The following is an 11476-nucleotide window of genomic DNA, read 5'->3' as shown; positions in this document are numbered from 1 at the left end:
CTCAATACCACTTTACATCTCGGGTCGTTCGTAAAAGTCTGGAGATAATGAGTCTTGGTTGACGAGTTCAGTTTTAGGTTGTTTGCTGAGTGTTATCTGTAATTTTGAATTTTTTATGTTTTTTTTTTTTTACTTGCCCGCAGCTTTGCGGTGTCTAACCAAGGCCGCCTCCTCCTGGCTGATGACATGGGCTTGGGAAAGACGGTGCAGGCCATCTGCATAGCGGCCTACTACAGGAACGAGTGGCCCTTGTTGGTGGTGACGCCTTCATCTGTTCGGTTCACCTGGGCTGAGGTACAAAAATAAAACTAACYATTTAACACTTTGTTTGCATTTAATGATGCCCAAAGAAAAGAGACTAAGCCRTACTTATAATATAAGCGKTACTTATTAAATCATTTAGACCATTTCAATTTTAAAATTCCCTACCTCTCCAGAATCCGATATAATTTTTTTTYCCCATTGTTTTTGTCGCCATTTTTCATGTCAAATTACAAACATGTATGGTATATATGCAGGAAATTAYTGTAGTYATGGATTTGGACAAGTTAAATCACAGTCAAATCACATCAACAAAGCTGAAAACACTGAACATCTTCATCYTTTTCATTTTACCCTGTTAGCCATSTGAATCAAGTCTTTTGTTACTGAGACGTGATTTTTTTCCTGCTGAACACTTGTCTGGATCAGAACGTAAATTAAGTCTTGTCTGAACTCATAAAATGCCTTCAGGGTGTAAACTCTGGTGTGCAATCAGTCCGTTTTTSTAATTAAATACAAAAGTTTGYATCTGCTTTCAGCATTTGGAATAGAATGGGGGGRAAATAATGAAATTGTATTAAGAGTTTAGTGGAAACACAACTGTTTTTACAAATCCTTATTTTCTTTTCTTCCCCCCATACGTCTTCTCAACTRGAATACAGAAATAAAATATAYTCGACTGTTAACTCTGTTAATTTTTTCCCCGCTTCCATCGACTGAGTTGTTCCTCTCTGAACAAACTCATCMCCCCTGTGGTAAATCACAGAGTAAACTTCCCGTCTTAAAGGACATTTCCWTGGACATTCAGACAGCTTGAAAGGCGACTGACAAGTAAATGGGAAGCGATTTGGGRAAAAAAWCAGCGGCGGTGGAGACTTATGGGTTCATYGAGCCTGAATTGCTGGTGATTTCTGACAGCATGTCACCTGTAGGACACAAAGTAGTGAATAGTAGCTAAAAAGCGAACTGTAGCTCACGTATGTATCCATACCCACATGCAGCGTCATCTGGTTGGTGGTAGCTACATCTAATGGTCATTGGGTAACTGACAATATCATTATCTGAAAGATAAAAATCTGAATTGCTTGTCCTTTGGCTATAATTTACCACCTGGGTTAAGTTTTTGTGTGAATTTAAATAGTGGTTTCTTTGAGGTGGTTCCTTAATGATTCATGCCTGTAGGCCTTCAGACGCTGGCTCCCCTCCCTGAGTCCTGACAACATCAACGTGGCGGTAAAGGCCAAAGAAAACATCAGGTCTGGTTTGGTCAACATTGTCAGCTACGACCTGCTGAGCAGGATGGACAAGCAGCACGCRGGTCCTCCTTTCAACATCCTCATCATGGTGAGCTGCTGTTGAATCGGCTCCTCGTCAATGATCCGTTAGCTTCTGTCTTTTGAAATATGTTTCAAGCAACAAATCTGTGCAGGACGAGTCTCACTTCCTGAAGAACATGAAGACGGCTCGTTGCAAAGCTGCCTTACCTCTGCTGAAGGTGGGTAAACAGAATTTGAACCTTTGGAGGTTACAAAGGGTGGAAGTTCACTTTCCAGCAGCAGAATGACCCTAAACGTACAACCCGAGCTTTGATGGTTTCRATTAAAGCATTTTTCTGTGTTGGAATGGCCTATATAAAGTCCAGACCTAAATTTAATTGAGAATCTGTGGCAATAAAATTGAGGATTTCTCTTTATCCAGTCTGAATGAGTTTGACCTACTTTGCAAAGAGTGATGGTCTAAACATTGTTTGTATTTTTGCAAAACTGATCGATATCCCTGACGACTTGCAGCAGTAAATAAAGCAAAAGCTGGTTCTCCAAAGTGGTGGGTCYGATCTGAGGTTCTCTTTTTTTTAAATCCTCAGGCGGCGAAGAGAGTGATCCTTCTGTCTGGGACCCCCGCGATGTCCAGACCCTGTGAGCTCTACACTCAGATTCTGGCCGTCAAACCCTCGCTCTTTCCTCGCTTCCATGAGTTYGGGGTGCGCTACTGTGATGCCCGACAGGTAACATATAAAATCTCATAAGCACTTGAAGGCATTAAGTTTTTACTTCTCTGAAATTTTGAGAAGATTCTCAGACTTTGGTTAATGTTTAATTCATGTGTCTGTGTCACATTTTATTATTTATATTTACATCCCTGCTAAGCTCTTTACAGGTAATGTTTAATTTAGTGGAATCAACCAAAAAACACATGATGAAAAGAGATAGTTGGATCAGTACCTAGACTAGATATCGCATTTTTTCTTATCAAGTTATTATGAGCAAAATCTAGTTTGCCCCTTTTTTGTGTCGTCTGCATCTCTTTTCAGTCGGTTTCGTCTTTCCCATCATCACATTTGCTCTCTGGTCTTTTCTGCCTCCAGCACCAGCAGAAGACCTGGGGCTGGGACTACTCAGGCTCCTCTAATCTGGGAGAGCTAAGGCTGTTGCTGGAGGAGTGTCTGATGCTGCGCCGCCTCAAGTCTGACGTCCTGTCCCAGCTCCCGTCCAAGCAGCGCAAGGTGGTCACGGTAACCATAGAAGGGGTCAGTGGCCGCATGAAAGCTGCCCTCTCGGYTGCAGCCAAGCAGCTGACCAAAAGTCATCGCAGTGTAAGTCGCGRCTGTTACGTTGAGCTTTTCTTTTTTAAATAAACCCCAATATTACCCTGCCAGGTTAAGAAAAAGTAAAATAAAATTATCATATTATTTGTTTATAACACTGTGCAATAAATACATTTTATCATCAACTTTTTGGTTACTGAAGATTTCATTTTTGGAAAATCTTGATGTTTTTTTTTTYCCCCATGAATTCCTCGGGCCGCCATCTTGTTTTCAAGCACATTGTGTGTCAAAAATCTAACCCTGCACATCACCCTGAACGCACCGTTCCCATGATGAAATGCGACGCCATAGCATGTTGGGGTGTAGTTTCACCATGCAGTAGGACAGCAACTCCAAACAGGAAGTGGTTAACATCCAAGCATATTCATCTGTTAGAATGGGCTAGTCAAAGTCTAGGTGAAAATCTAATTGAAAAGGTGAAGCAAGGGTTGAAATTGAAAGTAGGAAAGGTTCCCTCAGTATTTTTGCTTGAAAAACCTTTTGCTGAAATGTGTATGAATTCATACACATTTCACCGTTTTCGGATTTTTATTTAAAAATAACAAAACAAAACAAAAAAAGGTTTTCTTCCACAACGAAAACGTAACCTGCTTTGTGTTTGTCTGCTATGTAAAAAAAACATTAAAACAAGTTGATGTTTGTGGTTGTAATGTGATAAGATATGCACAACAATGTATCTGAGCTTGTATCATGAATCAATTGATATTTTCTAATCAGTAAATCAAATTTAGCAATGCAAAAAGGAGTTAYTGTAAATATAATAAAAGCAGCCATTTGTGGAAAAAAAACCCTTTTTGTTTAGARTGATAAMCYYMAAWYSRRGSYWAATAGGTCAGACCTTATGTCTTTATTGATTTTATCCATATAAAACAGTTTTAAATTAAAAACCCAAGTTTCACTGTCCTTGAAAATTTCCAGCTCTAATCGTCTCATGAGTAAAACGCGATGCTGATGTGGCAGTGTTAAAATCAAAGTCTCTGAACTAAAAGAAAGCAAGAAGCTCAGTGGTTTCTTTAGGCAAGGAAAGCGGATGTTTGAGTTTTGCTYTGTGCATCAGGGAGTCGCTTCAAGCTTCAAACACAGAAGTGGCTTTAAACGGCGAGGAGTGCTCCAGTCRAGCCTTATTTCACTCTAATGGGGGCCAGTTGCTGAGCATGATTGTGCATAATCACAGGGCTCATCACAGTAATGGCAGTCGTATCAAATCATCAAATGGAATCCTGTCATTTCTTATCTTCTGCTCTTCCTTATCTATTTTTTTTTTTCTTTTCTCAGAAAATGGAGGAGAAGGAGGCTCTGCTCGTCTTCTACAACCACACAGCTGAAGCCAAGCTGCAGGCCATTATGTGAGTACAGTCGCCCTTAATGTTGGAGATCAGGGAGTCAGATCAGAGCTCGTTTGATGGGTGTGGAGATAAAAAATGTAAAAATGAAACGGGATCATTTGTCACAACAATGAGATCAAAGTGGATCGCGGACGGGATAAAGACTTTGTACGCAGATATTCCTATGAATCTCTGTTAAACGGCTCTGTGTTGCTCCGTCACGGCCAGGGAGTACATCACAGACATGCTGGAGTGCGGCAGGGAGAAGTTTCTCGTGTTTGCCCAYCACAAATTAGTCCTGGATCACATCACCACCGAACTGCTTGCAAAGGTACATTTCCTTCACATACCAATTCAACATTTTATTTAATTGTTTTAATTAAGATTTTTTTGTTTCGTTTTTAAAAAAGTTTTCAAATKTAAAAACGGTGGCTTACTTTTGCATCCATATGAGATTAAATGACTTACAAACGTTTTGAAAGCCTTCCACTTAACAATTGTATACTAAGTTGATTGTTTTAGGGTTGTAATGTTATGAAAGGTACAGAAGAGTATTCAAAAGAGCTTTTAACTTCCCAGCAGAACGTCAGCTTCATTCGCATCGACGGGGCGACTCCGTCAGCAGAGCGGCAGCAGCTGTGTGAAAAGTTTCAGTTTTCATCCAAGTCCTGCGTGGCCGTGTTGTCCGTCACTGCAGCTAACATGGGTCTCAACCTGCACTCTGCAGATCTGGTGATCTTTGCCGAGCTTTTCTGGAACCCAGGGGTAAGCCGTCACAGCCAGACGTTTCCAACAGCCGACTCAAAACATACCGCACTGTCTGCTTGTTCTCTACAGTAAGCGCTGCAGTCTCTGCTTTGTATGTATGTGTATAGCTCTGTTTGTGCCATATTTTCCAAAGCTTTGTTGCCTTGTGGCTATAAAACGTATAAATGCTCCCCTAAAAGATCAATAGATCAATACTCGGCCATTATTGTGTAATAAATAAATGAGAAAGTGTGAAACCCAAGCTGCCAGGCAGGAGATTAAGGAAAAGGGGAGATCAGTGATCACTAAAAACATCCTAAAATTGCTCTGGTTAATGGATTAGTTTTATTCAGACAGAATGAAAAGAGACAAGCAACCTATTAATAATTGAATCAAAAAAAGAAAAGAATCAATATGTCTGAGAAATGTTAAGGCTCTGTTTGTCCAAGAGGCTTGTATCCATCAGCTCTGKAAAAGTTTTCTGAGCTGCTGTTATATTCGTTCCCCTGGCAAGTTTTGCACAGCAGATGYTTTTCTGTTGGCGTACAGCTCAAGTCGGTAAAACTCATTCTGTACCTTTTTAGTTTACAAGCTTGAATTGTACAAAATCCAGCTGCGAGGTTTACCTGTACCTGCCGATGCTGCTGTAAAAGTTTTRAGATTTTGGAGACTTCTTTTTAAATTCTATTTCTGGTTCTGGTTTAATTCTATTGGAACAAGTCCTGGAAGACTCGATTTTGTGGATWTTCCCCCATTTTCTACTGATTTGTTCTCTATTTCAGAATAACAAAATACTGATTATTAGTAATTTTTTAAAGACCTGTCCCCCAGAAGAAATGTATAAATATGTTGGGGACTAGATCCATAATGTATGAGATGCACTAATTTCCTCATTTGGCAACAGGATGTCACAAAGTGCACGTTTTTTATCCATGGTGTCTTCTTATATTATTATTTTTCACTCTCATCACCGGTCAGCAAGTTTTCTCATTCTCACAGGAGAATCCATTAATGATTTTAGTTTGGTTGTCGTCATCTGTAGCAGCAGATGAAGCTGAAAAGCCTGCAGATCAGTGGAACTTTTGTCTGTTTCCTGCAGGTTCTCATTCAGGCGGAGGACAGGGTTCATCGTATTGGACAGACTAGCAATGTCGACATTCACTACCTGGTTGCCAAAGGAACTGCTGATGATCATCTGTGGTACGTCTTAATTGGGTGGAAGTATTATTACGTAAATTCAGAAAATATTCTCTCTTGTTAGTCATTTTTACACATTTGTCAGCCAGCAGACCAAAACTTTAGCTGTAGAGGGGTGKGAGGTAAAGTGATGCCTGCTKTAATCTAATTATTTATGTTCTGATCCAGGCCACTGATTCAGGCTAAAATGAACGTGTTGAAAGAGGTGGGTCTGTCTGAATCCAACCTTTCGGACAAAGCTGAGAACGAAAGCTTCCACTTAAAGGTAGGTTTTATGTGAACATAAACAACAATTGAATTGTTTTGTTAAATGACTTCAAATCCCAATAAGTCAAATCTCACAAAAAACAAACATTTGCCATGAGATGATCCTTATATGTTGTTTTTSCCCAGGACCCGAATCAGAAGAGCATCATGGAGATGTTCCAGAGATCTTTCTCTGAGGAAGACGACTTTGATGAGGCCATCCTAATGGAGGCTGCAAACGACTGGAAGGACACGCCACCAGAAGCGGCGCCTGCTCCATCCTKCACTGGCACCAGTTTTAGCAAAGACACCAACAAAAAGACAAMGAAAGACTTCTTCACCAGATGACTCTGGGAAAACTGCTGTAAATTAAGAAACTATGTTTATTCCTTCACTGGARCCAGACCCAGCTCCTGTTTTATCATGATTCAAGTTCAATGTTTCAGCTCTTTTGCAGATTGTAAAATACACTAGAGTTGATCTTATTTTAAATGWGTGTGTTCTACGATTAAAGGAAATGCCTAAATAAAACCCAAAAGTGTCTAAAATTGAAKCAGCCCCTCAGTGTTGGCCGTTAATTAATTTCACAAATATCTCAAATGTYCCTGGGCTTTGTCATTTGATATGTTGGGGATCRTGAYCAATCTCCAGTTTGTATCTAAGTTGTTGGTTACAGTTTGGTTAGAAATACCATAAAATCTCTGTCCAGGAGGCATTTAGGTTATYCATGTTGGCAGCTGCAGCTTTTGTGGTTCCTGGGTTGTTATTGGAAATCCAAGTCAATTTACTTTCGTTGGAGGAGAACATTTGAGTCAAATGGTTAAAAAACTTGAACCCAGTCGGACATTCTGACAATAATGATCCCAAACACCAAAACTGATTTTGGAGCAGATCCATCAACCTCAATGATTTTAAAAATGTTTGAACAGGAAGCTAAATTAAATGAGTTCTACTATTTCTGATATGAAGATTGGTCAAATATCCATCCAGAATTGTATCTTATAGATGCATTTGGCTAAAGGATATTAATTCAGATTATTTGAGGGTGTGCTGAAAGAAGATGGCTCAAATAAACCTTAAAAGTTATGACAGGCGAGTGCATTTAAACTTTTTATCGAAACTGTGTTGTCTTTAACACATTGTCGTCAGGATTCTCCAGTTGTGGTCTGGAAAGAGTAGAAATTATTGTTAAAYCAGGAACGCTGCGGTTCCTCAATATAACACAGACACCACCCACTGATGGTGTAAAATGTGATGTTTTTTGTCTGTTTTTTCATCCCTGTTACTGAATTGAAAGGCACCGTGTTCCCATGATRCCACACATTATAATTATGAGAGAAAATGGGCTGATTTCCTTGAATTGAGCTGTTYTTTGTAATGGGAGGCGGCTGGGATTTAAAAGCAAGCAACGAAGGAAGGTCATATTATTCTAAATTGTCACTAATGAGAAAACACAKTAACTCTGTAATGTGTAGATTTCCCTTCAACAAATAAATGGAGATGTCAGTCGATTAKTTGACATGTAGGTTTTCCCCTCCCAGGTCTAGATATAGTCAGAGGACCAACATTTTATGTTTTACTTTGTCCACTTAGAGAATCTCTGGATGCTGCTTGTGACATTGTGCTGATAAATAAAATCAGTTTCCTCTAAAGYGCTCCTTGTGTTTAGAGGGACGTTGCACAGTTTACTCGAAGGTAATATTTTCTGTTCATCCTTTTTCCATTTCAAAATATAAACTGAAATGCCCTGATGCCAAATGTGGGCACCCTGTGTACTTACTGCAGCAGCAGCCTTTTAGTAAGTATGACAGCTTGTCTACTTGTGGAGCTTTCTGTTGCCAGCTGAAAACCTTTCAGTTATTTTTACTGAGGATTTTTATCCAAGCCTCCTGTGGAAAGRAGAAGTGCTGTCCTGCATGGACTCCTTATCACAGATTTTAGACGATGTGTTTACTTCTGGTAGGTAAAGGACCTCAGTCTGAAGCTGATTTTGGAGTTTCATTTTTGTTGTATTTAAAGTCATTATGCTGAGATATAAGACTTATTTCTTTGTCCTATAAAACAGCTGCCCATTGTTTTTGTTTTTTTCTCCAATTCATTTTCATCAAATGCATCAAATATCATTTCTCCCATCTTTTTTTTTCTTTAAAGAATTTGTAAATGACCTTGCATATCTGACCAGACTTTCTAGTCATTCCCTGGGTAACCTGGCCTGAAAATGTTCTTAGTAATCAAGACCTTATAGCTCTGGCTGTTCCCGTTAACTCTACTTTCTTAATTATATGACAAACTGAGAGATGGCTATTTTTTTTTCTCATGAGGCTATTTTCARCCTTGTGGGCACAATTTTAATATTTTAGAGTAATGGTAGCTGTGAAGTAGGATATGATTGTTGAGAAAYGGTTTAAAACACAATTTAATTTCAAAAAGGAAAGAAAAAAAGACTAATGGTTCATATCYATTTTTTTTAGATTCCCATTTTATTCCAACTTTTATACACCATTAYACAAGCTAAGCCACTTTTGAGACATAATCATTAAATCCCCTAATTACAGAAACCTCATGGTGACCCTAGATATTAGAGGTGTCTTCAGTTGTAGATCTTGATATTTCTTGGTTTTCATCTCCAGAACCGCCTGGCCATTCAGCTGAAATAAACAGATCTTAACTTTRAATTTAAACTTACAAAAATGTATTTCAACCAGTGAAAAACATTAYAGACGGAAATATCTCTTACTATCATAAAAACAAAATGCACGACAAAAGAAGCATAGATGTTTGCTTGTATGAAACAACGTGACGCTAAAGATTAAAAAAAAAACAAGAATGACAAACGATCAGGATACCTGAGGTGGTTCTGCTGGTCTCGCTGTCAGCAGTTGGAGCTGCGCCTGCGCTGATGTCGCCAAAGACAAATCGGATCTTTTCCTCTGCGTGCTGCTCGTTGGAGGAACCATGAACCGAGTTGTGGAGGATGTCGGCAGCGAAGCGGGCCCTCAGAGACCGTGGGGAGATTTCTTTAGCTTTCTCTGGATCRCTGGGGCCCATCATGGCCCGCCACTCCTCCACTGCATTCTCCTTGGTCAAGACGAGCATCATGCAGGGCCCACTGAAACAAACAGAAAGCAGGTATTGGTGGAAAGGACAAAATATTGGGAGATATAATTTTTGATCCAGCATTCTACACATGTATTACTGTCATGTCTTTATAGATCTGAACAAAACATAAGTTGTAATTTATTTGTTTTTGTAACAACCATTTTTTGTGGAATTGTTTTACTTCTGATAAGCCAGAACTTTTTGTGATCTTCTTAAGTGGTCTTAGTGAAGACTATCTGATGATCTTTCAAATGTGTTTTGGGGACTTCAGCTCCATTTTCACTCATTTGTGGATTGCCCCTAATCCCTGTAGCTGATAATACAGCAGATTGTGTGGTGACTTTACTACGGAGAGAAATAGGACAAAAGGAGAAGTGTTCAGGAATACAAGAACTATCCACAGCAGAAGTGAAAAATAAGAGCAAAACCAAAAATKGCAAGACCTGGCTTAGGACCTTTGAGACAATTCTTCAGGTTCTGCATTTGATGTTTTTTTTGTTTGGTTTTTTTTGTTAAAAGCTCTTTGTCCATGATAAAACGCTATTTCCTGTCTATGCTTGGTATTTTTCAAAGACTTACTCATTAAAACAGGAACAAATTGTGTCTTTGCAACAAGTTTGAAGTGATAATGAGTGAAAATCATCCTCCGGAAAACTGAAAAWGTCACCTGAAAAACCATTAAAAGGAACTTAGCTGATTTAATTATTTTATACTAAATATAAAAGAATGTGGAGCRACAAAMTTAATTTGGATTGTTCTGTAATTGCATGATAGCTTTCTCAAGCAGCAGTAGTTTGATGTTAATAAGCTTAGAAAGGACCTTGTACAAGTGCAAGTGGAGGATTTATGTGGCTTTTGGTTCAGATTAGGATTTATTGATTTCAAATTATTACTGCAAACTTTGCTCACAACTAGGCACGAGTCATGCATGGAGGTATGCAGAGGTTTTGTAAAAGTTACAATCTCAAAACTGCAAATACCAAATTACTAGCACTTTCCTGGCTGTATGGAGGACAGAAAAGCAAATCACTGCCCACCCTCTGCCTGTCACTGTGCTAGCTAAAAATGTAGCTACACTTTTCCCTTCCTTAGAAAGAAATGTTTAGTTATTTGGAAATATTTCATAAAAATACTAACGATCATGGTGTGGGAACCAACGGAGCATCACTCCTATTAAAGATAATGTTTGGGTTTTTTTAAACTGCATTTAGTGAGTCATATGCCGTACGACTGCTGCCCGGCTGCTGATAACCGAGCTAATATCAGCTTACCTGTGTTACTTCATGAGCAATAAGTATGTTTGCTTGTAAACTGACTAAATTCAGCTTTATTTTACCTTTACCGTTTTAAATGAAAACAATTTGAACAGGTTATTCATATTTGCCTAGAATTTTTAGTTTGAACACAATGACWTTTTCATTCCAGCTTATCTAATCAGACGAGTTTTATACCAGCAAATTCCTGAAACTCAGCTCCCTGAAATAAGCTGCTAAAGAGCTGCTGAAAAATACGCTTCAGGGAAAAGTTACCCTTTAAAGCACAGCCGCCTCCCTCTAACAATTCAGCTGTTGCTGGGAGTATGTTACTCTCTTTGACTTAATCTCAACAAAACAGGAACAAGAACACAATCTAAGCTCATATCTATCAGCTCACAATCTGAGTCTGATGGGCACAGTCGCTCCTCTGCCAGCGCCCTAGCGGTTGTGTAACAACCTGGTGAAGGGACTAATCGGAGCGGAAGACCAGAGACTGGATGTGATGTTGAACAAAGAATGAAACTGAGATTGACTTCCAAGCCTCTKGCCCCAGGCTGCCTCAACTCTGAGCTTCCAATATCACAGTATAAATTGAAGATGAGACTGGCTGTGGAAAAAGGAGCTGGTCTGTTTGCCCTGYTCCTGTGTTCGTGTGTGGGGACAAACCAACCGACACATAAAATCCACCAGCTGCGTGAAGAATGGCTTCTCTCTGTGCTCCTTGTAAAACTCCTCAGCCG

General features: G+C 39.4%; 2 protein-coding genes across 2 annotated transcripts in view; one reads left to right on the top strand and one right to left on the bottom strand.

The window, feature by feature from the left end:
- Positions 1–6934, top strand: part of smarcal1 (SWI/SNF related, matrix associated, actin dependent regulator of chromatin, subfamily a-like 1) — a 9599-nt gene extending 2665 nt beyond the window's left edge. The window contains exons 3-13 of the mRNA XM_008403949.2: positions 133–294; positions 1444–1605; positions 1691–1756; positions 2126–2266; positions 2627–2854; positions 4142–4212; positions 4420–4522; positions 4774–4956; positions 6038–6138; positions 6304–6400; positions 6529–6934. Coding sequence (XP_008402171.2) covers positions 133–294; positions 1444–1605; positions 1691–1756; positions 2126–2266; positions 2627–2854; positions 4142–4212; positions 4420–4522; positions 4774–4956; positions 6038–6138; positions 6304–6400; positions 6529–6729 — 1515 coding nt within the window. The 3' untranslated portion in view covers positions 6730–6934. The remainder of the gene's footprint in view (positions 1–132; positions 295–1443; positions 1606–1690; positions 1757–2125; positions 2267–2626; positions 2855–4141; positions 4213–4419; positions 4523–4773; positions 4957–6037; positions 6139–6303; positions 6401–6528) is intronic.
- A 1907-nt stretch (positions 6935–8841) lies between these two features.
- Positions 8842–11476, bottom strand: part of nme9 (NME/NM23 family member 9) — a 9341-nt gene continuing 6706 nt past the window's right edge. The window contains 3 exon segments of the mRNA XM_017309276.1: positions 8842–9029; positions 9228–9490; positions 11407–11473. Of these exon segments, the coding sequence (XP_017164765.1) occupies positions 8953–9029; positions 9228–9490; positions 11407–11473 (407 nt within the window). The 3' untranslated portion in view covers positions 8842–8952.

This window comes from Poecilia reticulata, linkage group LG2, assembly GCF_000633615.1.
Source record: "Poecilia reticulata strain Guanapo linkage group LG2, Guppy_female_1.0+MT, whole genome shotgun sequence".
Classification (NCBI taxonomy): Eukaryota; Metazoa; Chordata; class Actinopteri; order Cyprinodontiformes; family Poeciliidae; genus Poecilia; species Poecilia reticulata.
This window is presented reverse-complemented; position numbering and strand designations above follow the sequence as displayed.